This window comes from Giraffa tippelskirchi, chromosome 4 (genome assembly GCF_054371585.1).
Source record: "Giraffa tippelskirchi isolate mGirTip1 chromosome 4, T2T-mGirTip1v1.2.pri, whole genome shotgun sequence".
Lineage (NCBI taxonomy): Eukaryota > Metazoa > Chordata > Mammalia > Artiodactyla > Giraffidae > Giraffa > Giraffa tippelskirchi.
The window spans coordinates 160,474,451-160,499,320 of record NC_137278.1 but is presented as its reverse complement, the minus strand read 5'-3'; the positions used below and the strand labels follow the sequence as shown (position 1 = coordinate 160,499,320).

At 44.2% G+C, this 24,870-nt stretch overlaps 2 protein-coding genes across 13 annotated transcripts in view; one reads left to right on the top strand and one right to left on the bottom strand.

The window, feature by feature from the left end:
- Positions 1-8,303, top strand: part of ANKS1B (ankyrin repeat and sterile alpha motif domain containing 1B) — a 1,049,816-nt gene extending 1,041,513 nt beyond the window's left edge. For 7 of the 12 annotated variants that reach the window (XM_081595385.1, XM_081595383.1, XM_081595380.1 and 4 more), the window contains 2 exons: positions 3,741-3,908; positions 7,139-8,303. In XM_081595385.1, coding sequence (XP_081451511.1) covers positions 3,741-3,908; positions 7,139-7,249 — 279 coding nt within the window. In that variant the 3' untranslated portion in view covers positions 7,250-8,303. Of the gene's footprint in view, positions 1-3,740; positions 3,909-7,122 lie in introns of all 12 variants that reach the window. The other 5 variants (XM_081595384.1, XM_081595382.1, XM_081595393.1 and 2 more) reach the window with 2 other exon arrangements.
- The window catches only part of APAF1 (apoptotic peptidase activating factor 1), a 108,391-nt gene continuing 84,950 nt past the window's right edge, over positions 1,430-24,870 (bottom strand). Inside the window, exons 28-37 of the mRNA XM_081595394.1 lie at positions 24,673-24,820; positions 17,576-17,734; positions 14,155-15,989; positions 9,593-9,681; positions 9,345-9,476; positions 7,257-7,442; positions 6,207-6,377; positions 5,677-5,775; positions 3,506-3,708; positions 1,430-3,079 (exon numbers count right to left, since the gene is read on the bottom strand). The gene's annotated coding sequence lies outside the window, so the exon portion shown is untranslated. The remainder of the gene's footprint in view (positions 3,080-3,505; positions 3,709-5,676; positions 5,776-6,206; positions 6,378-7,256; positions 7,443-9,344; positions 9,477-9,592; positions 9,682-14,154; positions 15,990-17,575; positions 17,735-24,672; positions 24,821-24,870) is intronic.

Here is a 24,870-nt window from a genome sequence, read left to right as displayed (position 1 = left end):
TTGAGGTATGTTCCCTCTATACCCACTTCCATAAGAGTTTTTATCATAAATGGATGTTGTTGAATTTTATCAAATGCTCTTTCTGTATCTGTTGAGATGACCATGTGGTTTTTGTCTTTTGTTGATGTGGTGTATCACATTGATTAATTTGTGTATGTTGAACTTTCCAAGTGACTGACCCTGCAGTGAATCCAACCTGGTCGTGGTGCATGAACTTTGTTTTGTTGGACTTGGCTTGCTGATTATGACTGTACTGTTCATCCCCGCTTGCAGGTTGATGGTTCCTCTTCCTGCCACCTGAATGAAGGTCTAGCCAGCCTCCCTTAGCATTGCATGGTATTCCAGTTATCTCAGGCAGCCTCTTCCCCTGGCCAGCTTGGAGATACAGCATGGTAATCTTAAGATGAGACGTTTTTCTATGTGGTTGGTTTCCCTCAGAGTGAGTGTTCCATGAGGTCCAGGTAGAAGCTGCAAGACCTTCACAGTCTAATCTCATATAAGTCCCAGCATGTTACATCTGCACATTCTGCTAGCTAGGAAAGTCAGGATAGCTAATCCAGATTCAAGGAAGTGAAAGAACAGACTAGGCCTTTCAATGGAAACACTGTGGCATGAGGGAAGCGGAAGAGTGATGGCTGCCACCTTGGAGACAAGCTACCACACGTGGGGAGGGTGGGAACATACCTTTTTTGAAGCATAGTTGACTTGCAATATTCCGGGTGTTTATATAAAATACAGTGGATTGGCAGAATTCATACAAAGTTAAGAGATTCAGTTTGAGTCAGAGTTACCAGCCTAGGCATCTGCTTTTATATATATTCTTTTTTCAGATTCTTTTCTATTATAGGTTATTATAAGATACTGAGTATAGTTCCCTGTGCTATACAGTAGGCCTTTGGTTTTCTATATATAGTAGTGTGTATATGTTAATCCCAAACTCCCAAGTTGTCCCCCAGCCTTCCCCTTTGGTAACCGTAAGTTTTCTATGTCTGGGAGTCTGTTTTGTAAAGAAGTTGATTTGTATCATTTTTTAAGATTCCACATATGTGATATCATTTTTTAAGATTCCACATATGTGATATCATATGATATTTATCTCTTACTACACATAGTATGCTAATTTCTAGGTCTATGCATGTTAAAATGGAATTTCATTTTTTATGATTAATATTCCCTTATATACCACATCTTTATCCATTCATCTGTTGATGGACTTTACAATAGCCAAGGCATGGAAACCTAAACAGTGCTGCTGTGAACATAGGGGTGCATAAATCTTTTCAAATTAGTTTGAAAGAACATAGACTTCTGGGTCACAAATATTGGTTCATACCACTGCTTTGTAACTTTCTAGCTTGTGATGTCAGATTAACCTTTCTGAGCCTCAGTTTCCTCATCTACAAAATGAGGATAATGATATTCCACTGCAGATGATTGTGGTAAACTTTATTGGTTGGTTCAGTGCCTAATATCTGCAAAGTCCTCACTTAACAGTAGCTATGCTACCTATAGTAATAACTAGTAGTGTTATTACTCCAGCTTGGCCTTTAGATATTCATTCATTCAGCAAGCAAGTCATCCCCTGAATGCCTGCAGTGTGCCAGGCACTGGCCTCCCCAGTTGTGAAGATGATGATATGTTGTAAGCAGAGACTAATTGGGGTTTTGGGTGTTTTAAGCAGTGTCCCTGGATCTACATGCCAGGCAGCATCTCTGGGGTCAGCAGGCCTGGCTCAGAGGAAGGAAGGGCGTGTCACCTAAGCCTCTCTGATCTGATTGTGGTATCACTTTTGGTCCTGAGTCTCCTGCTCTCGCAGTAACTCTCCTCCCATCTTAAATAGTGGGGATGGTATTAAGAGGCAGGAGAAACGAACCCCCATCCCCATTCAGATGTGCGTCCTCAGGTCCCATCTGCTGAGTCCTTCAAGGGCCCCAGGCCTCTCTGCATGCAAAGCCCCATAAGCTGCTCCTTGCGGGCTGTCCCTGGCATCCAGGATCGAAGCCTCAAACACAGAGATGACAGAAAGCGTAGGCGAGGTAACAGTGTCCAGCTCTTGACAGATCATAAAAGAACAACTCTCAAAACGAGCATTCTAAATAAAATGCAAAGCCAAGACGTCATGGAGAATGCAAGCCCAACAAGGAGAGGCCACCTGGCAGAGAACCTCATGGGCTGGTCGGGTCTGTGTCTTATCTCAGTGGTTTCCTACCACTGGGAACTTCTTTAAACTGAAAGGGTAGAGCTTCTAACCAGAACCTTTCAAAAACCTTTAGCCTTCTGATAATAGTCTTGTGAAAATCTCACCTGCTCAAATGGCCTTCATTTGAAGACACTGCAGCTGTTAGTAAATCTCACTTTTGGGAACTTGTTTTTAGGTTAACGATAAAGGAATTCACACTCATTAAGCACCTTTGTCCCAGCATCAAAAAGCTGCATGTTACAGAATCGCTGAGTCTGCTATCTTTCCCTCAGTCCAGCTGCCCGCCTAGAGCACAAATACCTGCTACTGACAGATGGACTACCACCATCTATCTCCACAGCAGCTGTGAACAAGAGACCGGACTTCATCGGGGCAGCCTAAGTCCCGGGCCCTCTTTCCAGGGGACCACACTGGTGGTGACGTGAGGGCTCAGCCCTCCTCCACTAGCATTTGTCAGTACATTGCTAATCTCCTGGTCTGACTCATCCTAGGAGGCAAATAGTGGCTCATGCTCATCGAAGAAAGAGCTTGGCTGGCTGTGTGAGGCTCAGCGTCTCCAGTAAGCACACGTCTGTCTTGTGGGGTGTCGCTTCTTCACCTGTGTCTCTAAAGAGAAGATATGTCCTCTGTGAGACTAGTTCTCACGCTCAGTAGCGTTTAGATCCCCTGACAGTCCGGCATGGATCTAAACTCCAGTCAGGGTGGAAACCCACGGGTTCTTCCACAGGGCCTCTGACAGCCATCCTGCATCTCCCTCCTCCCCATAGACATCCGGCTCATTGATGTGCTGTTGACCGCAGGGTCAATGTCTTGTTTTCTCAGTGAGAGAAGATGGGGTGGGACAGTGCTCAAAAGAGAACGCAGAAATGAAGTAAGAACCTGGAGGAGAGAAGCAAGACATCATCCTGAGGGGAATGACCGAAGGTCTGAAGAAAAGAACTTCTCCCAGGTGCTGCGTGGAATGGCATTTGGGTAGAATCTCCTGTCTCACACTGATCTGGTGATAAAATATGGAGTGGACCCACAGGGAGAGCAGACGCCTCAAAAAATAGACGGATAATTGGCTCTGTTTGCGTGCTTGCTGCTGTGACTGCGAGACACCACACCAGCATGACTAATGCCTCTCCCCTCTGCCTAAATTAGACTGTGATTGTGTTTCAGAGCTGTTCACTGAATCACAGATGCTGGAGGTAAAAAGACCCAAACTTCTCAGGAGCACCTCCTGGGGAGTGTGTGGGCTCACCGTCACAGGCTGAGGGACCAGTGTAACCCCTTCCCTTCCAAGGCCTGGGAACAAACACTCACCCAGGGTGAAGTGGGGTCCCAGGGCGGGTTCCTTAGGGTAGCGTGTGCATTGCAGCAGTGACTGGTGCCTCAAGTAGACCCTGACTTGGACCCAGAGTGTGCAGTTTGTCAGATTGCTCCTGACTCGCTGCCACATCAGATGGAGCAGCTCAAGATCCTCGCCGGTTCATCCCCTCAGTGACACTGTTCAGACCTGTAGGATGCTGTTATAAACGCTTTCTCATTTCTCTTGCAGAATTTAGCCTACGAAATCATCCTAACGCTCGGACAGGCATTTGAAGTCGCCTACCAGCTCGCGCTGCAAGCCAGGAAAGGGGGGCATTCCTCCACGCTTCCAGAAAGCTTTGAAAACAAGCCCTCCAAGCCCATCCCCAAGCCCCGCGTCAGCATTCGCAAGTCGGTGGTAAGTAGACAAGACACAGATATTCTGAGACCTGGAGGGAAGGATCTATGGTGGTGAGAATCCAAGGCCTGCCCCTCCTGTCCCCCTGCAAGCCTCGTCCTGGCTCGTGACTCTCATCCCAGTTCTGCAGTCTTGGGGACCATCTACTGAACCTGAAGGCTCCCGAAAAAATCCCACTTGTCCTGGGCCCTGCAGCAGCCTGGGAGGGGGCTGCTGTCCCAGGTCAATCTCTCCTCTAGATCCAGGCTACCTGGGGACCAAGATCCCTGAGGCCTCAGCTGCCATCCCTCCAGGGGCAGGCCTCTTCCAGGCCCCTGGGCAGCAGAGAGGTTGGCAGAGGCTCACAGCGAGGGTGCCCCTGGTACCCAGCAAGTAGAAGTTGGGGGCTCAAGCTGTGCACGGACCCAGGGTTGCAGGGGGCGGGGAGGTCTGGGCACCAGGCCCTGTGTTCTTGAAGCGGCATCTGAGGCTTCCTGCAGAGCGGGACTGCTCAGAAGGTACCGCCCCTCCTCCTCACATCTGCCTTCCTCCAGGAATTTCCTCCCCTTCCCTCCCACACTGCACACATCCTGTCCTAACAGACTTTCCTGACTTCAAAGTGGCCTCCTCTGGTAGTAGCAGTACCCAGAAGCTGGAATGTTCCCAGCCAGCCTCACGTCTGGTTTCTGCTGCCGTATGGCATCCTTGGAACTCTGGGACTCCGGGCAGCAGTACCATCCCAGAGGCAGCACTCTCACGCCCACATATCCTTCCAACTGTGACGCCTCCTCTTCCTCCTCCCCACCAACCCCAGGTCATGGGGAATTGTAGGGTTTTTAATGTTTGCAGAAGCACCATGCTTGGAGACCATGTGGCTTCTTGTTCATGGACTTCTCTTTGGCCTCTGCTCCTGTCTCCACTCTTAGCAACTTCAACATCCATGGGGATGATCCCTCCAGCTCTGGCCCCTCTGCTCCTTAACAGCTCACATCTCAGATCTTTTCTTCCACCTCACCATTCACACCCATGCTTGTCCCTCACTGCTGACCACTGCCAGGAACTGCACGTCCTCCCAGCTCAGCACCTCCCAGCCCTGCTGGCTCCCAATCCTGATGCACTCCCAGAGCTCCAGACCTACAGGTTCAATTTCTCCTTCGATACTTAGCAGACAGCTGAAGCTTACTACGCCCAGAACAGAATTCTTGATCTCTCCGCAAAGCTGTTTCTCTCTCCCCACCTCTGCCAGCTCAGTAAACAGGCTAACCAGTCACCAACTTGCTCAAGCCATCAATCTAGAAGGCAGCCTTGATTCCTGTTTTCCTCTCACCCGTGTCCAGCCCACAAGCAGATTCCATCCATTCAGCCCCTAAAACATCTCTCAGCTCCATCCATTCCTCTCCATTTCTTCTGTCACTCTTCCCATCCTAGCCATCACCACCACGTCTCCAAAACTACTCCAGTACATCTGAAACTCCCTTCCTCCACAGGGCAGCCATATCATGGTACCACAGCCTTGACTTCCCACCACACGCCTCCCTATTCCTGGAATAGACAAAGCTTCCACCTACCTGTGTTCCCTCCACCTGGCTCCGTTCCCCCCTCATTTCTGCACAGCTGACTCCAGCTGGTCTTCCAGGCCCCAGCTACACAAAGAGGCGTCTCCTATTTATTGTCTGTCTTACTCCACAGGAAAAGCAGGTTAAACATCCAGGAATTTTCAGAATATTTGGGGGACTAGCTCTAGTCTATTGTATACATTCCCGTGTGGGCTGGATAAATCTGTTCCTACCTCCATCTGACTTTTTTTGGTCCCTGTAGACTTCTTCCAGGTGAGTATGAAGGGATGTGCACCATAAGGGCTCATAGAATATTCATTTAGAAGACCTCACTGAAAAAGATGGAACATACAGTGAATAATACTGCTGCTCTTTAACTGCCCCAAGATCCCGTCCCCTCAGCAGGTGTCTGTGTTCCATTTCCCTCAGCCCCAATAGTTTATTGTTGAGAAATATCCCGTGATTAGACATGTGAAGTTCCCCCCACAGCCTTGTGGAGGTACAGACAAATCACAGGCAGCTGAAAAGCATGAACCCCATAGCCTTCTGGCAGCTCCCTTGTTCCAGGTTTCCTGAGCAGAGCGTGTCCAGGGGCAGACCTTGTACACACAGGCACTGAAATGGGGTTGACGTTTTATAGCTCAGTTTGGTTCAAGGTCAAGGCTCAGTCTGATCTGGCCCTGCTCACCTCCTCACCCTCAGCTGTCTCCTCCCAGCTCCCCCTCAGCACCCTGACTGCAAACCCTCACTCCCCTCCCCTTACCTCAGGGACTCTGCATGTGCTGCTCCACACCTGTCTTCACCACGAAGCTTAATTTCCCAGCTCTCCATTTAGACATATACCTTAATTTTTAAATAATGTCTAGTTGACAGGAATGGATTGGGTGCCTGTGGTTTACTGGGTTGCTGGGAGCTTGTCAAAGTTAGAGGGAAACTGTAGTAAACAGAACAGAGTCCACCTTTGTGAGCATACATTTTAGTGGCAGATGAACAAATAAACCTGATGTGTATGGCATAAGGATTATAAAGAAGAGGAGAGCAGAGAAGCTGAGGTGCTAGTTTATATGCAGTAAACTGGTGAGAAGGTGACATTTGTGCCACACTCTGACATTAGGGCAGAAAGCACACAGGTGTCCAGAGTGTATTCGGACAGAGTGGGCACAGAAGGCATGGGCGTGGCGGGCAGGGAGCAAGAGGGAGGTTGGTGTGGCTGGAGCACAGAAAGGCAGGCAGGGCCCCCAGAGGTCACCTCAAGGACTTTGGGTTTACTCTGACTCTGAAGGAAACCAATGGAGGTTTGAGAGCTGGGTAGGACATAGCCTGGTTCACCTCCTCCAGGAAGTTCCCCTGCCTCCCAACACGGGGTCACTGGCCTTCCTGGGTGCCCACAGAGTGCCCTCTTCCCTTTCAAATCTCACTTCTCAGTAAAGTGTTCCTATATCTACTCCCACCTGTGTGCCTTCAAGAGCAAGGGCCATGCCTCACTCACCGTCCCCCTCCCCAACCGCCCCCCTACTGTGCCTTGAACACAGTTCCTATGCAGTAAACATGATCAGAAGAACCAACAAATGACTCACCCACCAGCATCCTGAAGTCCTGCCAGGGTGCAATGCTGATTTCCAGACAGTGTTAGGATGCATGCTTGCACTCCCGAGCAGGTACCGTGTAACAGGCATTAGCCTTTCTGTTCTAAAGCAGATCGACCCTTCTGAGCAAAAGACTCTGGCCAACCTGCCGTGGATCGTGGAGCCAGGACAAGAGGCCAAGCGGGGGATAAATACCAAGTACGAGACCACAATTTTCTGATACTCACCTCCTTCCCGTCCTCGTGGTGCCTTGCACGCCGAGCAGTCCCGGAGCAGGCTTTCCACCCAGCCCGGGAGGAAGACTGCTCTGTTTGTGTGGCCTTGTCACGGGCGAGAGGCCACTGGCCACTCCTGGGGATGTTCTTTCTGCACCGGTGACAGAAAGTGCAACCAAGACTTTCCAGCCATAACCCCTGAGAGAAAGAGCAGAGGTTTGTGGCTGATGCTCCCAACCCCCACTCCTGGCCACCACCCGCAGTATTTCTCATGACTCTGCCCCAACCTCGCTTTGCTGTTATTAGGGGATAACACCTTGAAAAAACACAGGGGATCGCTAATACTGCCTAAAAGTATAAAAATCTTGGGTTTATTTTTCACTGTCAGCAGTTTTCAAGGTAGAACAGAACTACCCCCAGAAAGCATCTCAAAAGTCATGATCTCACTAAGTATCGTTTCATGCAAGTGGACAGACATTACTCCTGTGATTGCCAGGGAATTCTGTTTCCCAATTTCTATATTTGTGGATTTTATATGTAATCAATCAACCATGTCAGATAAAGAAAACCTTTACATCTGTGGATTGATTCAAAAACTTAATGATTTAAAACAGAGCAATTTATTATGCACAGAAAAACGTGTCTTGTATTAAATATTTTTATTAAAAAGAATGTTTCACTAATGCATTGATAAGACAACTAGGTTAGTTGTGAGGGATGTTTCTGGTTTCATTTCAAATAACTAAATTTCTACTGCTACCACCAAGAGGGCTGCTCAGTGTGGCAGAGTACCCAGGCCACTCCCCAGAGCAGGAGATTCAGGCAGCAGACTGGCGTCTTACGGAAAGTGCTGACGCAGCCATAAGCCTGCAAAGATTTTTTTTTTTTAATCTTCACAGTTTTAAAGAACATGTTAAAAAAATCTAGGGCTCCTGCTGTCAAGATTTCTGTCATGGAAACCTTGTTTGAGAAAGGTGTTAATAAAATTCTATTGCAAAAAACTTTTTTCTAGAAAAATAAAAATTAAAAAAAAAAAAAAGAGATTCCAAAGTAATAAAACTTTCTTGAAACAAAATAAATAAATGTTTGCTTACTCTTTGATTAAATAAAATTTACATTTCTTTAAGGTATTTTAATTTTTTAATGTCTCTGTGGAGTATTTGTATGATACCATAATGTATATTTATGTAGAATCAAATTATATAAACAGTACCAATATCATTATAGAAAAAAATAACATTTTAATGTATATTGTTCTAACCAATCACATTGTGAATCATTTTGAAGTTCATTATAGCGATATTGATAAATTGTGGGACTGTCTTAATGTTTTTTTTTAATTAACCAATATTATTTTAAATCTGAGATTATCAGTTACATCATCAGTTGGTGAGTTTTGAAGAAAGAAAACAATTTTATTTCAAACTGACAAATGTATATGGCTTTAGTTCAGTGTTAAAGAATTTTAATACAATATTAAATTACTTGAACGGAACAGTTCCTTGTATATATTTTGCCTATTCACTGTTGATATGTATGTAGTAAATTGAGAGTAAAATAACACTAAAATATGGTACCAAAAGGAAATTGTATAGGAGCAAAGTAAACAGTAGCTTTGCTGAAATGGAAACATATGTGTAAATATGCTTGGGCTTCCAGTTATAAATTTTGTAATTTTTGTCATTATTTATATCCTATTAAAAAAAAAAGCACATAAAATAAAATGGAAACTACACAGCTGCTGGTGCTTGGCATCATTCTGTGAGCACCTTCCCAGTTCCCTTTCTAGGAAAGAACCAAAGGCTTAGCCTTCTCGGCATCCATAGTTAAATGAATTTTTTTACTTGGCAAAACTGTTGAGGAAATTGGTTCATTTCCGAGTTCAGCCAGTCTGAAAAAGATGCAGTGGGCTTTACCGTTTGAATTCAGCCATAAAGCCACCACTGTCTTTGTTCAACTAGTAAAGTGGGCTGTAACAAAGAACTGCTAAAAGAGGATTGCCCACCAAACTAGATCATTTTTATAAGTTTGTCTACAGGCCTACACGTTTGTCTTAAGCTGCCGTAACAAAATATTGGGTGGCTTAAACAAATTTCTTACAGTTCTGGAGGTCTGGGAAGTCCAAGATTGAGGTGCCAGCAAGGCAGGCTTCATCCTAAGGGCTTTTTCTCTTGGGTTGGCTTGTTGGTGGCTGCTCTCTTGCTGTGTGTGCATAGGACCTCTCCTCTGTGCCTGCAGAGGGTGGGGGAGCACCTCTTCTTATAAAGGCACTAATCCCACCATGAGGGCCCCACCCCCAAGGTCCCACCTTACCCTAATCTCCCAAAGGCCCATCTCCAGATACTCACCGTGGAGCATTAGGACACCAGCATACAGACTGAGGGGACACAGACTTTCCATAACAACATTCATTTTTCCTAAAACACATGTACCAGCTCTGGGTCGAATGATAAAAGGGCCATGTTAGAGAGACAGTGGAAAAATCAATGATTCACATTCCATATCCTGTAACTTTCAGGAGAATATTTCCCCACTGCTGGATCCAAGTGTGTTACTCTCCAAAACACATGTTGAACCAATCTTGGGGCATTCCTAGCCTGATATGCAGAGGCCTAGGGCTTTGAACCCCAAAAGGCTAAAACCATCCTGAGATGAGGCAACATTCACAGAGGTAGAAAGGCAGGTTTCCTGACAGGAAGTTAGGGCTGGGATTTTAGACAATGCTTTACCTGGGCTAATTTGGCCCCTTTTAATCTTTACTAACCACCAAGAGGTCAGCAATCCTCTTAATGAAAGTGAAAGTCACTAAGTCTTGTCCAACTCTTTGCAACCCCATGGACTATACAAGTCCATAGAATTCTTCAGGCCATAATACTGGAGAGGGTAACCTTTCCCTTCTCCAGGGGATCTTCCTGACCCAGGAAGCAAACCCACGTCTTCTGCATTGCAAGCGGATTCTTCACCAGCTGAGCTATCAGGGAAGCCCAATCCTCTTATTATCTCAGGATTAAGATGTTTATTTGCATCCGTTATGGTCCCAGCATGAAGAAGATGGCACCCTCCAATTGGGAGAATTTTAGGAGATTAGTAAATAAGAATACTTACAGAAGTGTTGGCCGCATGTAGGGAACAGTATCCGTTGCACTGCTATAGCCTGAGGGGAAATGGGGATGGAGGTGGCCTGTAGAGGGGGTTGCCAGACAGGTGCCACGGGCCTCAGAAAGGGAGCCTGGGTTAAAATATGCTGACCTCAGGGAGAGCGGCCAAGATGGCAGTATAGAAAGACCTGAGCTCACCTCCGCTCATGAGCACACCTGAATCACAACTATGAGCAGAACAAACATTGATAAAAAAGACTGGCAACTACCAGGAAAGATCTTCTATAGCTAAAGACATAAAGAAGGAACCACAACTAGACAGGTAGGAGGGGCAGACTCGCAATATAATCAAATCCCTTTACCCACTGAGTGGGTGACCCACAAACTGGAGATTAATTATATTGCAGAGATTCTCCCACAAGAGTGAGTCTTGAGCCACATGTCAGGCTCCCCAGCCCAGGGGTCTGGCACCAGGAAGACAAGCCCCCAGAGCATTTGAAATTGAAGGCCAGCAAGGATTAATTGCAGGAGCCCCATAGGACTAGAGGAAAATAGAGACTTCACTTTTAAATGGCACACACAAAACCTCACATGCACCAGGACCCAGGGCAAGAGCAGTAATCTCATAGGAGCCTGGGCCAGACCCACCTGCTGTGCCTGGTGAGTGTCCTGGAGAGGCAGGGGACACCTAGCTGCAGCTCACCCTGGGGACATAGACACTGGAGGCAGACATGTTGGGGAACATTCAAACAGACGAACACTGTGTTGGCAGCTGACATCTTGGCTCATTAGCACTAAGACTTGGCCTCACCCAACAGCCTGTAGGTGCCAGTGCAGAGATGCCTCAGGCCAAACGACTAACTGGGCTGGGACACAGCTCCCCACCCCCATCAGTCCAGACCCTACCGTGGGAGCAGATGGGCCCTGCCCAGCCCTCTAGGAGGCGAACACAATCTTCAGGACCTCATACCCAACTGTTGTCAGGAACCACCACCACCCCACCACCATCACCACCACCCCACCACCATCACCACCACCACACCAATGATCAATGATCTGAAACAAGCTCTGGGATCCCTGGGCCCTGCAGCCCGACTCTAGGAACCAGCTCTGCCTGCCAGTAATCTGGGACTAACCCCAAGACCTGGCTTCACCTGCCAGTGGTGGGTAGTAGCCCTGGAGTCTTCAGGACAAAAATGACAAAAATTAGAGAGAGAATATTAAGAGCAGCAAGAGGAAAGCAACAAATAACATACAAGGAAACTCCCATAAGGATATAAGCTGACTTTTCAGCAGAAACTCTGCAGGCCAGAGGGAGTGGCACCATATATTTAAAGTGATGAAAGGGAAAAGCCTACAACCAACAACACTCTACCCAATCAGGTTCACATTTAGATTTGATGGAGAAATCAAAAGCTTTAGAGACAAAAACTAAAATAATTTACCACCACAAAACCAACTTTATGATAAATGTTGAAGGAAGGACTCCAAATGAAAAAGCTATAACTAGAAACAAAATTACAGAAGGAAAAAGCTCACTGGTAAAGGCAAATATATAGTAAAGGTAGATAATCACCCACACACAAAACTAGTAGGGAGGCTAAGAGACATAAGTAGTAAAATCATCTGTATCCGCAATAAGCAGTTAAGGGTACACAAAACAATTAGATGTAAAATATGATATCAAAGACAGTAATCATGAGGGAAGGAGTACACAAACACAGGGTGTTTAAAACACAGTTGAAATTAAAAGATCAGCAACTTAAAACAATCATGTTTATTTATAGATGCTACACAAAAGCCTCATGGAAATCACAAACCAAAAATCTATAAAAGATAAAAAGGAATTCAAACATAACACTAAAGATAGTCAAATCACCAGAAAACAAAAGAAGGGGGGAAAAGACCCACAAAAATAAATCCAAAACAATTAACAAAATGGCAACAAGAACATACATATTGATAATTACTTTAAATGTAAACAGACTAAATGTGCCAGCCAAAGGACATACACTGGCTGAATGGATAAAAGTAAAATCTGTATATATGTTGCCTAGAAAAGGCTCACTTCAGGTTTAGAGACACATACAGACTGAAAGTGAGGGGATGGAAAAAGGTATTCCACTCATGGAAAAATTTTTTTTAAAAAGCTGGAGTAGCAATACTTGTATCAGATAAATGGACTTTAAATAAAGACTGTTACAAGAGACAAAGAAGAACACTGCATAATGATGAAAGGATCAATCCAAGAAGAAGACATAACAACAAATACATATGCATCCAGCACCTCAATTTATAAGGCAAATCCAGGTGGCACTAGTGGTAAAGAACCTGCCTGCCACTGCAGGAGACATAAGAGATGAAGGTTGGATCCCTGGGTCAGGAAGATCCCCTGGAGAAGGAAATGGCAGCCCACTTCAGAGAATTCCATAGACAGAGGAGCCTGGCAGGCTACAGTTCATAGAGTCTCAAAGAGTCAGACACAACTGAAGTGATTTAGCAAACATGAATTAACAAACATAAAAAGAAAAATCAACAGTAATATAATATTAGAGGACTTTAACACCCCACTTACATCAATGGACAAGATCATCCACATAGAAAATGAATAAGGAAACACTGGCCTTAAAAATACATTAAACCAAATGGACTTAATCAGTATTTATAGAACATTCCGTCCAAAAGCAGTAGAATACACATTCTTTTCAAATGCACATGAAACATTCTCTAGGATAGACCACATGCTAGCCCACAAAATAAGCCTCAATAAATTTAAGAAAACTGAAATTATATCAAGCATCTTTTCCAACCACAATACCATGAGGCTAGAAATCAACTATAAGAAAAAAACTGCAAAAACCACAACATGTGGAGGCTAAACAATATACTATTAAACAACCAATGGGTCACTGAAGAAATGTATAACTGAATCACTTTGCTGTACAGAAGAAATTAACACATTGTAAACCAACTATACTTCAATTAAACAACAAAAAAATATGCTGATTAAAGAAATCAAAGGTGACACAAACAGAGACAAACCATATTCCTGGATTGGAAGAAGCAATATAGTCAAAATGACTATACTACCCTAAGGCATTCTATAGAATCAATGCAAGCTCCTTCAAGTTACCAATGGCATTTTTTTTTTTTTTTTTACAGAAGTAGACCAAAATAAATCTTAAGATTTGTATGGAGACACAAAAGACCCCAAATAGCCAAAGCAATCTTGAAAAAGAAAAGTGGAGCTGGAGGAATCACGCTCCCTGGCTTCTGACTATACCACAAAGCCATAGTCATCAAAAGAGTATGGTATTGGCACAAAAACAGAAATATAGATCAATGGAGCAGGCTAGAAAGACCAGAAATAAACCCATGAACCTATGGTCAATTAACCTATGACAAAAGAGACAAGACCATAATGGAGGAAAAACAGTCTCTTCAATAAATGGTGCTGGGAAAACTGGACAGCTACATGAAAAAAATGAAATTATAACATTCTCTAACACCTTACACAAAAATAAACTCAAAATGGATTAAAAACCTAAATGTGAAACTGGATAGTACAAAACTCTTAGAGGAAACAACATAGGCTGAACACTGACATAAACTGCAGCAGTATCTTTTTCAACCTGTCTCCCAGAGTAATGGAAATAAAAAACAAAATAAACAAATGGGACCTAGTTAAACTCAAAAGCTTTTGCACAGCAAGTTCAGTTCAGCTCGGTCGCTCAGTCATGTCCAATTCTTCACGACCCCATGGACCGCAGCACACCAGGCTTCCCTGTCCATCACCAACTCCCTAAACTTACTCAAACTCATGTCCATTGAGTTGGTGACACCATCAAACCATCTCATCCTCTGTCGTCCCCTTCTTCTCCCACCTTCAATCATTCCCAGCATCAGGATCTTTTCAAATGAGTCAGTTGTTTGCAACAGGTGGCCAAAGTATTGGAGTTTCAGCTTCAACATCAGTCCTTCCAATGAACACCCAGGACTGATCTCCTTTAAGATGGACTGGTTGGATCTCCTTGCAGTCCAAGGGATTCACAAGAGTCTTCTCCAACACCACAGTTCAAAAGCATGAATTCTTCAGTGCTCAGCTTTCTTTATAGTCCAACTGTCACATCCATACATGACCACTGGAAAAACCAAAGCTTTGACTAGAGAGACCTTTGTTGGCAAAGTAATGTTTCTGCTTTTTAATATGCTGTCTAGGTTGGTCATAACTTTTCTTCCAAGGAGCAAGCATCTTTTAATTTCATGGCTGCAGTCACCATCTGCTGTGATTCTGGAACCCAAAAAAATGAAGTCTCTGTTTCCATTGCTTCCCCATCTATTTAGCATGAAGTGATGGGACCGGATGCCATGATCTTAGTTTTCTGAATGTGGAGTTTTAAGCCAACTTTTTCACTCTCCTCTTTCACTTTCAAGAGGCTCTTTAGTTCTTCACTTTCTGCCATAAGGGTGGTGTCATTTGCATATCTGAGGTTACTGATATTTCTCCCAGAAATCTTGATTCTAGCTTGTGCTTCATCCAGTCCAACATTTCTCATGATGTACTCTGCATATAAGTTAAATAAGCAGGGTGACAATATACAGCCTTGATGTACTCCTTTCCTGATTTGGAACCAGTCTGTTGTTACATGTCCACTTCCAACTGTTGCTTCTTGACCTGCATACAGATCTCTCAGGAGGCAGGTAAGGTGGTCTGGTATTCCCATCTCTTTCAGAATTTTCCACAGTTTATTGTGATCCACACAGTCAAAGGCTTTGGCATAGTCAATAAAGCAGATGTTTTTCTGGAACACTCATTTTTTCAATGATCCAACGGATGTTGGCAATTTGATCTCTGGTTCCTCTGCCTTTCCTAAATCCAGCTTGAACATCGGGAAGTTCACAGTTCACGTATTGTTGAAGCCTGGCTTAGAGAATTTTGAACATTACTTTGCCAGCATGTGAGATGAGTGCAATTGTGCAGGAGTTTGAACATTCTTTGGCATTGCCTTTCTTTGGGTTTGGAATGAAAACTGACCTTTTCAGTCCTGTGGCCACTGCTGCGTTTTCCGAATTTGCTGGCATATTGAGTGCAACACTTTCACAGCATCATCTTTCAGGATTTGAAACAGCTCAACTGGAATTCCATCACCTCTACTACCCTTTGTTTGTTTGTAGTGATGCTTCCTAAGGCCCACTTGACTTCACATTCCAGGATGTCTGGCTCTAGGTGAGTCATCACACCATTGTGATTATCTGGGTCATGAAGATCTTTTTTGTGTAATTCTTCTGTGTATTCTTGCCACCTCTTCTTACTATCTTCTGCTTCTGTTAGGTGCATACCATTTCTGTCCTTTATTGTGCCCGTCTTTGCATGAAATGTTCCCTTTGTATCTCTAATTTTCTTGAAGAGATCTCTAGTCTTTCCCATTCTATTGATTTCCTCTATTTCTTTGCACTGATAATTGAGGAAGGCTGTCTTATCTCTCCTTGCTATTCTTTGTAACTCTGCATTCAAATAGGTATATCTTTCCTTTGCCTTTCGAATCTCTTCTTTTCACAGCTATTTGTAAGTCCTCCTCAGACAGCCATTTTGCCTTCTTGCATTTCTTTCTCTTTTTCTTGCACAGCAAAGGAAACCATAAACAAGCTAAAAGACGAAATATGGAATGGGGAAAAATATTTGCAATTGATGTAACAAGGAATTAGTTTCCAAAATATACAAAAGGCCAGCTCAATATCAAAAAACCAACAAAGAACTTGATCAAAAAAATAGGGCAGATGGCCTAAATAAACATTTCTCCAAAAAAGATATAGATGGAACAGGCACATGAAAATAGTTCAACATCACTAATTATTAGTGAAATGCAATCAAAACTACAATGAGGAATCATCTCACACCAGTCAGAATGACCATCATCAAAATGCCTACAAATAATAAATTACTGGAGAGGATATGGAGAAAACAGAATCCTCCCACACTGTTGCTGGAAATGTAAATTGGTACAGTCACTATGGAGAAAGCATGGAAGTTCCCTAAAAAACTAAAAGTTACCATATGATCCAGCAATCCCACTCTGGGGCATTTATTTGGAAATACAAGGACTAATTCAAAAAGATACATGCACCCCAATGTTCACAGCAGCAATATTTGCAATAGCCAAGACATGGAAGCAACCTAGATGTTCATCCACAGATGAATGGATAAAAATGATGTGATATATATACATACACACACACACAATGGAATATTACTTGGCTACAAAAAAAAAAAAAGAATGAAATAACGCCATTTGCAGCAACATGGATTTTTTATTTTCCTTTTTGGGTGGGGAGAGGCATACCGCATGGCTTGTGCAATGTTAGTTCCCAACCAGGGATCAAACCCAGGCCCACAGCAGTGAAAGCACAGAGTGCTAACCACCAAACCACCAGAGAATTCCCTGTAACAACATGGACAGACATAGAGACTATCATACTAAGTGAAGTCAGACAAAGACAAGTATCTTATGATATCACTTATATGGAAACTCTAAAAAATGATACATATGAACTTATTTACAAAACAGAAACAGACTTACAGACATAGCAAACTTATGGTTACCAAAGGGGAAAAGGATAATGGGATTAACAGATACATACTACTATACAGAAAATAAACAAGGACAGGGAACTACATTCAGTATCTTGCAATAACCTACTATGTGATGGAAAAAGTATATATGTGTGTGTGTGTGTGTGTGTGTGTACATACTGAATCACTTTGCTGTACACCTGAAACTCATGCAACATTGTAAATGAATGATACTCAAGTTTAAAAAAAAAGAAAAAAAAAAATACCCTGATCTCACTCTCCACCCTGCATTACCTGAACCAACTGGAAGCCACAGGGCAAGGTGCCATTGATTTGGTCTACACAGGGCACCACCAGTCACACACAGGGCAGGCAGAGGGAGGAACGAGTTTGGGGCCCAAACAGAAGACAGCCAGCCCATGTCTTAAAGGGATTTGCCCTTAATTTTCTTGAAGGGGGAATCTGAGACATTGGCAACTGAAATACCCATGGGGGGTGGAGACACTTGAATGTTAATATTATTCCAAAAATGACTTCAATTCTTTTACTTCATTTATTTTTCTCTTAAATGATAGTCTATGATAAATTTGGGTAAATGAACTCAATGAAAATTATGTCTAGTTCATTAATAAGTCATGGAAGTGATTTTTCTCAAGACATACCAGATTTTCTGCTGAAATACTTGGAATATTGCTGGTGCATATAATGTTTGGATATCATGGGGCAGAAGACAGGCTTAGATGGAGAATACATGGCCAAATTCTCAGAAATCAGTGAAAATTCATACTTGGACCCCAAGCAGCATTGCTCCTAAGCTATTTCTGAAAAGAAATAAAAATTTGGTAAGTGGGCTAGCCATCAGAGTTCTTTTTCTTTTTTTTAATAAATTTATTTATTTTAGTTGGGGGCTAATTACTTTACAATATTGTAATAGTTTTTGCCATACATTGACATGAATCAGCCATGAGTTTACATGTGTTCCCCTTCCTGGACCCCCCACCCACCTCCCTCCCCATCCCATCCCTCTGGGTCATCCCATTGCCCCGGCCCTGAGCCCTTGTCTCATGCATCGAACACGGAATGGTGTTCTGTTTCACATATGATAATATACATGTTTCAATGCTATTCTCCCAGAGTTCTTTTTCCACAGAACTGGAATACCATGACCATGTTTAGAAATCTGTATGGAAGGCCCTTTTTTTTTTTTAAGACATTAAATTTTTCAGTTCTCTTTTTATATTATATAGCTATTCACTAAGTATGTTTCCTATGAAAATTAAGCAACCTAACGGTTATAAACACATTTCTTAAAATTTGGTAACCAGCCAACACAGGCCCGCAGAGTCTACCTGCACCAAGGCTCCATCAGCCTCTTCCACACTCCATCCAGTTGGGTCCTGCTTCCCACAGAAAGGGAATTTCATTAGGTCTACTGCCCGATCACCATTCTGCATCCTGTGAGATTCCATTTAGTACCAAAGAGCCAGGACTTCTTTTTGCAGTGGAATTAACCCAAAGACTTTGGTGCTGACCTGGGAAATGCCCATTCCACTTAACTGCTTCCTGTCTTCATCTCAAGCCAATCCTCTGACCAAAAGCTCACTCTGTACTCACCACGGCTCCATTTTATTTAGAGTTGGTAGTGCAAAGATGGTCGTTCCCAGCTGAACACAGTGTACTCTGTATGTCACTCATAAATAATCATAGCTACAAATTATCATCCAAACAGTTTCTGTTTTTCTCTCCAAAACCCAGGAGACCTATGTTTGTAAAAGCTGCATGGGCACTTTAACTTTGCAAGCATGATTAATGACTGGTGATGTAAAGACTTACACACACCAGATTGAAATAGAGAGTCTCCATTTAATGGCTCCAGGAGGGTCACCCGAGCCGAAAGTGGCAGTGCAGCCGCTGAGGTCTGCACACAGCCAAGAAGCTGTCACTTCACAAGCCCAGAGGCACTAACATGCATCTTGCAAGTCCTTCCATTTAGGAAAATTTGGAGTGAGGTAAGAGTGAATTGGGATGGAGCCACTCTTAAGAACCAAAGTCAGTTCACAACATGGTAATAAAAGCCGTTCAGGTGCTTCTCTGGTGGTCTAGTGGTTAAGAATCTGCCTGCCAATGCAGAGGATGTGGGTTCGAGCCCTGGTCCGGGAAGATCCCACACACAGCAGAACAACTGATCTAGTGCTCTAGAGCATGCAACTACTGCAGCCTGTGCACCTAGAGCCCATGCTTGGCAACAAGAGAAGCCACCCAATGAGAAGTCCATGTACTGCAACTAGTGAAAAGCCCACACAGCAGTGAAGACCTAGTGCAGCCAAAAATAAATAAAAACACATAAATCTTTAAAAAAAGAAAAGCCATCCAAAACTATCCATATTCAATACTCAGTTGTCCTTTGGATGTCTCAGTGCCTCAATCAAATGCCGAAAAGCTGCTCCCTGGGAGGCCTACAGTTCTTTCTTTTGTTGCCTCTTGTCAGTCAATAAGACAGGTGATTAAATAAATACTAAAGGCTCAAAAAAAAAAAAACAGAAGGGGCAGACAGAGGTACGCTGTTGTAAGGTTTTTAAGCTTTTTGTGAAATGATGTAATATTCGAAAGTAGACTGTAATAAGGTAAAAAGATACATATTAAAGACTCAAGTAACCATAAAAAAAAAAAAAAAAAAAGAGGTGAGCAGGGAAGCCAAGATGCCCCCAAGTAAGAAGCAAGATTAGGGCTTCCCAGGCAACACTAGGGGTAAAGAACCTGCCTGCTAACACAGGAGACATAAGGGACTTGGGTTCGATCCCTGGGTCAGGAAGATCCCCTGGAGGAGACCATGGCAACCCACTCCAGTATTCCTGCTTGGAGGATCACCAGGTACAGAGGAGCCTGGTGGGCTACAGTTCATAGGATTGCCGAGAGCCACAACTGAAGCGACTTATCACACACACACAAGAAGCTGTTTTCTGACCTTTGACAGGCTGATTTCTCTCCACTCCTCAAAAATACAGTTTTCTGAGAGAAAAACAAAAACCAAAAAGCTCAATATGCTAAGGTTGAGTCAGGTAGTATCGAGAACTAAATTCAGGGACTAGTACCGAAGGCCAGAAATAAGACTCTTAAAACAAGGGAGGGGAGATTCCTGGTGGTGCAGTAGTTAAGAATCCACCTTGCAATGCAGGGTATGCAGGTTCAACCCTTGGTCAGGGAACTAGGATCCCACATACCTCAGAGCAACTAAGCCACAACTAAGACCTAAGGTAGCCAAATAAATAACTTTTTTTTTTAACAAAGGGAGGGGCTGAATTTCCTCTCATGTAATATGAACTTCAGAGATAAATAGTACAGGGCTGGAATAGCAGCTCCACAATTATCATCAAAATCCCAAGTTCCTTCTGTATTTCTATTCTGCCATCCTTAGCTAGGGGCTTTCATCTGCAAAGTCACCTCATGAGCACAAAATTGCTGCTGGTGCATTATTCAGCATATCCACATTTCAGACAGATAAAAAGATGGTAAGGACCAAAGGGCTCCCGCCTCACAACTGAGTAAAGCAATCTTTCAGGAGCTTTCCTGGAAGTTTCACCCTACAAGTTCTGCTAACATCTCTGCTCACATCTGCCACCCCGAGATAAGCAGTTGGAAAATATGGCTATTGCAGATTTTAGCTGAGCACACTGAAGCTGGCAAGAATACAGGAGTTGTTAGGAAAAGGGAGAGACTGAATATTAGGATGGCCAATGACAGTATCTGCCACAATGGTAACGTCACAGTGCTAGGTAAAAGGTGAAAGCAGCAGACACAGGTGAGATACCTAGACAGAGAAATCAGTGACTGGAGGAGGAAGTGACAATAATTCAGCCTTGGCAGAGTTGTTCTGTAAGCTAGCCATCAAATCCAAGCAGGAAACATCCCCCCCGAGCTGTGTTAATATGCACATCAAACGTCTGTGCTGCTCGGGACGTTCCATTCCTGAGAGAGTCACGACAGAGCACATGTTGAGAGCACGCTGCAGCAGCAGACATCACTGGCACAGCCGGTTGTAGCTCAAGAGTGAGACTGGCAAAGGGTTGGTAGGCCATCCAGGGCAAGGGCTGGGGGTACAAGCTCTCAACCGTGGCTGTACTCTAGAGTCACCTGGGGAACTTTCAAAAATATGGATGCCTGGGTCCCATCTCTGGGGATGCTGAGTTAACAAGGTCTGGGGTGAGACCTGGGTTTGAGGAGGTTTTATACAGCCAAGTGCGAGAAGTTTCACTCCTGTAGACCAGGCCCTCCAGATCCCCTGAGAAGCTGGGCAGCCCACAGAGAAGCCCCCCACATCTGAGGCTCCCTTGGGAGTAGCGCCTTGAGAAGAGTAAACCATTTGCTGAAGGCCACACAACTGGGATGGTAATACAGCCAGGATCTGAACTTGGATCCATCTGACAGGCCAAAGCAAAGCCGCTGGCTCAAGGTCTTTTTTTCCCATCTCAATCCCAATCCTCTACCACCTGACAGGTGCAGGCATATCCCAGAAAGTCTAGGACAGCTTTCCTGCTGAGCAAGGTCTGTCTCCGGGAGCTAAGAGCCATGAGGACAGATCGACCAGGAGGTAGAGAAAGACACCTGGAGAGAAGCATGTTCTACAGAGCAAAAGCCACACGATCCCAATCTGCAAACCAAGGAAGTGTGGGCAGCAAAGGAAGAGGGGTGGTAACTGGGACAAAAGATGACTAACACTGCTGAGACCTGTGTCAGATGTCTGACCTATTTTTCAAGCCTCACAGAAACCTGTCACTTAGATGCTGTGGTCCCTATTGACAAAGGAAGAAACTGAGGCTCTGAGAGTTGACACCTTTTCAAATGAAAGGGAAAAGAAACAGAAACAAAATCAAGATGGCAGAAAAAACGTTAAGTGTCCACTAACCCCAGGGCTGCTGCTAATCTGAAATAAACCCCCTAAAAGCTTCAAAGTAGAAACAGGTTTCTCCACAAAGCAGGTCACAGTGGGGCCACCACCTATCTTGCCAAGTGTTGGCAAATCCAAAGCCACTCCCCACCTCCCAACCTCTGCTGTTCCTTCGGCGCCATCAGAACAGCCCCTGATGCTTTTTCAAAGAGCCATCCCTATAGGCATAGGGATGGATTGCCAGGATAGCAAAGGGGCAGAGGGGGAAGCTCTTCAAGAGTAGGGACCACCTCCGATATCGTCTCTGGGAACTCAGGACTCAAGACCAGTCATGTACAACCTCTGAGTGAATGAGTGAAATGAACAATGAATGAAGTGCAGAGCTGAAATGCTGCTCCTGGATCCAGCCGAGGGGCTGTGGAGGAGGCTGACGACTGTGACCGAGACCACAGCTCCACCCCTTGGCTGTGGGCCCTGGTGACTTGACCTCTCTGCACCTGTTTCCACATCTAGAAAACAGGTAACACCTTACAGCCTTGTTGTTAGGATTTAATTAAATAATGTGTAGGAAGTGCCCAGCATGGGGCCTGACACATAAAAGGCCCTGAAAAACAACAGTAGCTCCTTTTTCCTTCCTCCTAGAAAGGATTATGTCTCAGAAAGTTGTTTGACAGAGTCCAGCAAATAAATCAGAAATGAGAAACACAGACCTCCAAAGTCTTCCCCAGCTGCTGAACCTCACACTGACCCCTACCCTGGTTTTCATCTCCCATGAACCCAAGAGGATCCACTCCCAACTGAAACACTCAATGTGTAGCTCAGTGAGTCTGGGTATTTCCATAAAGAAAAGAAAATCAGGTTTAGATTCTGTCCCTGGCCTTTCCAGATTAACTGCTGGGGGATGTAGTTCTTCCCCTTTATACTAGGACTTCAGAGTCTGTAAACACACTCAACTACTGTGAAGATAGGGAACTTCCCTGGTGGCTCAGATAGTAGAGTATCTGCCTGCAATGCAGGAGACCCCAGTTCAATCCCTGGGTCAGGAAGATCCCCTGGAGAAGGGAATGGCAACCCACTCCAGTATTCCTGCCTGGAGAATTCCATGGACAGAGGAGCCTGGCAGTGTCCATGGGGTGGCACTCACCCACTGGATGTTTCCCGGTCAATCAGATGCTCAGAAACACCAAACCCAAACTTAGGTACAGAATGCTCTCTCAAGATAATCATTCTAGTCCTGGTGATGAGAAATTACAGAGCAGTTTTCTTTCACTTCCATGTGATAAGTAGTTCTGAGGGCCTGACATCATAAATGAATTTACAATGAACATGAGCGACTCATTTTCCTGAATCATAACTGAAATGAAGATGTCCCAAGTCTTGCTCTATTCACAATGTCATCTGACTCAGCAGTAAGTCCCTGCTGATGCCAAGTGACTTCAAAGGCCTGGTCTCTGACAAGCCCCATGTGTGACGCAAATTCTGCTACTGCCCTGTAGTCTTGGGCTTCCCTGGTGGCTCAGATAGTAAAGAATCTTCCTGCAATGCAGGAGACCCAGGTTTGATCCCCGGATTGGGAAGATCCTTGAAGAAGGGAATGAACCCACTCCAGTATTCTTGCCTGGAGAATTCCATGGACAGAGGAGCCCAGCAGGCTACAGTCCATGGAGTCACAAAAAGTCAGACACGACTCAACAACTAACACTTTCACTTTCATATCTATAGTCTGAAGGATAGGGGTTACAAGCAAGGGAATCCATTCAAGTGACCATCTTCAGAGACTGAGTTTTTAGAAATCATTTTCTCCTTCTCTAAAGGTTGGTAAGTAAATTATAATAACAACACAGAACATATGTTGAATAGATCACCATACTTGCCAACTGAAATGCTCCAGGGATATGTTTATTCATTTTATATAATCTGGAAGCAAATCTTTTTTATCCAAGTAAAATTTTACTTTCGCCTAACGATGCTTCACAATAAAGTGCCAAACTAAAACAGGAAGATAAAGAAAATGCTGGTGATGTGATACATCTTAACTTGACAGCCTCGTGACATCCTAGTGCAGAGGGAGAACAAAGAATGCACTATGGGCATGAGGGTATACAAGAATTCCAATCACTCAACAAAGAGGTACTTAGGCACCAACTGAAGCTGGGCTTACAATAGACTCTGGTATAAAACGCCTGGCAGACCTGGCTTTTGTGGAGTTTGCTATCTAATAAGGGACTCCATTAAGCAACCAGTACAGGGCAATAAAATTCATAACAGAGAAAAGAGGAGGCTACAAGAGGACAGGGTAGCCTTCAGCAGAAGGGTTATCTCAAGGAAAAAGACGAGGAGGAATTAGGCACAAAAACCAGGTGGGGGAGGGGCATGTGAAAGCGAGAACAGCTTCAAAAGCTACAGAAGCAAAGGAACACAGCAGGTCCAGGGTTTTAAAGCGAAGTAACATAATAAGATGAGCAGTCCAGAAAGATCACTCAGAGGCAGGACTGCTGGGAGAGAGCACAACTAGGGAAGTGCCTGCTGCCACATGAAAGATGAAGAAACCCAAATAAGATCAAGGAGTGTGCAGTGTGCACTTTCTTGGTCCAAGCACTAAGACAGTAAGTACTTCATGAATATTCTTATTAGATCCTTACAACAATCCTGAGGAGGAACTTCTACAGATGAGACAACTGCTGGTATTGTTTTCTCATTTCCCCAATTTTCCCCGTAAACTGTGTCTGTTGCCTTCGCTGCTACTTAAAACAGTACAAGGCACAGTAGATATTCAAGGCATAGAGAATAAGACAGGCGGCTGAATGAACAAACCAATAAAGCAATCTTACCCACGAGTACACTGAGTGAAGGGCCCACGCCCACTGCACTTACCACATTAGGTTGCAACTGTTAGTCTCTACTGGTCCTTCTCAGTCTCATATGCTTGGTCCCTCAGCTCACCAACCTCCAGACTGTCCCAGGCTCAGACCAGGGCTTTCTTCTGTCTTATCCATCTATACCCATTTCACTGTATCTCGTCCTATGGTTTTAAATACCGTCAATTGGCTGATGACTCTCAGATTTTAATCT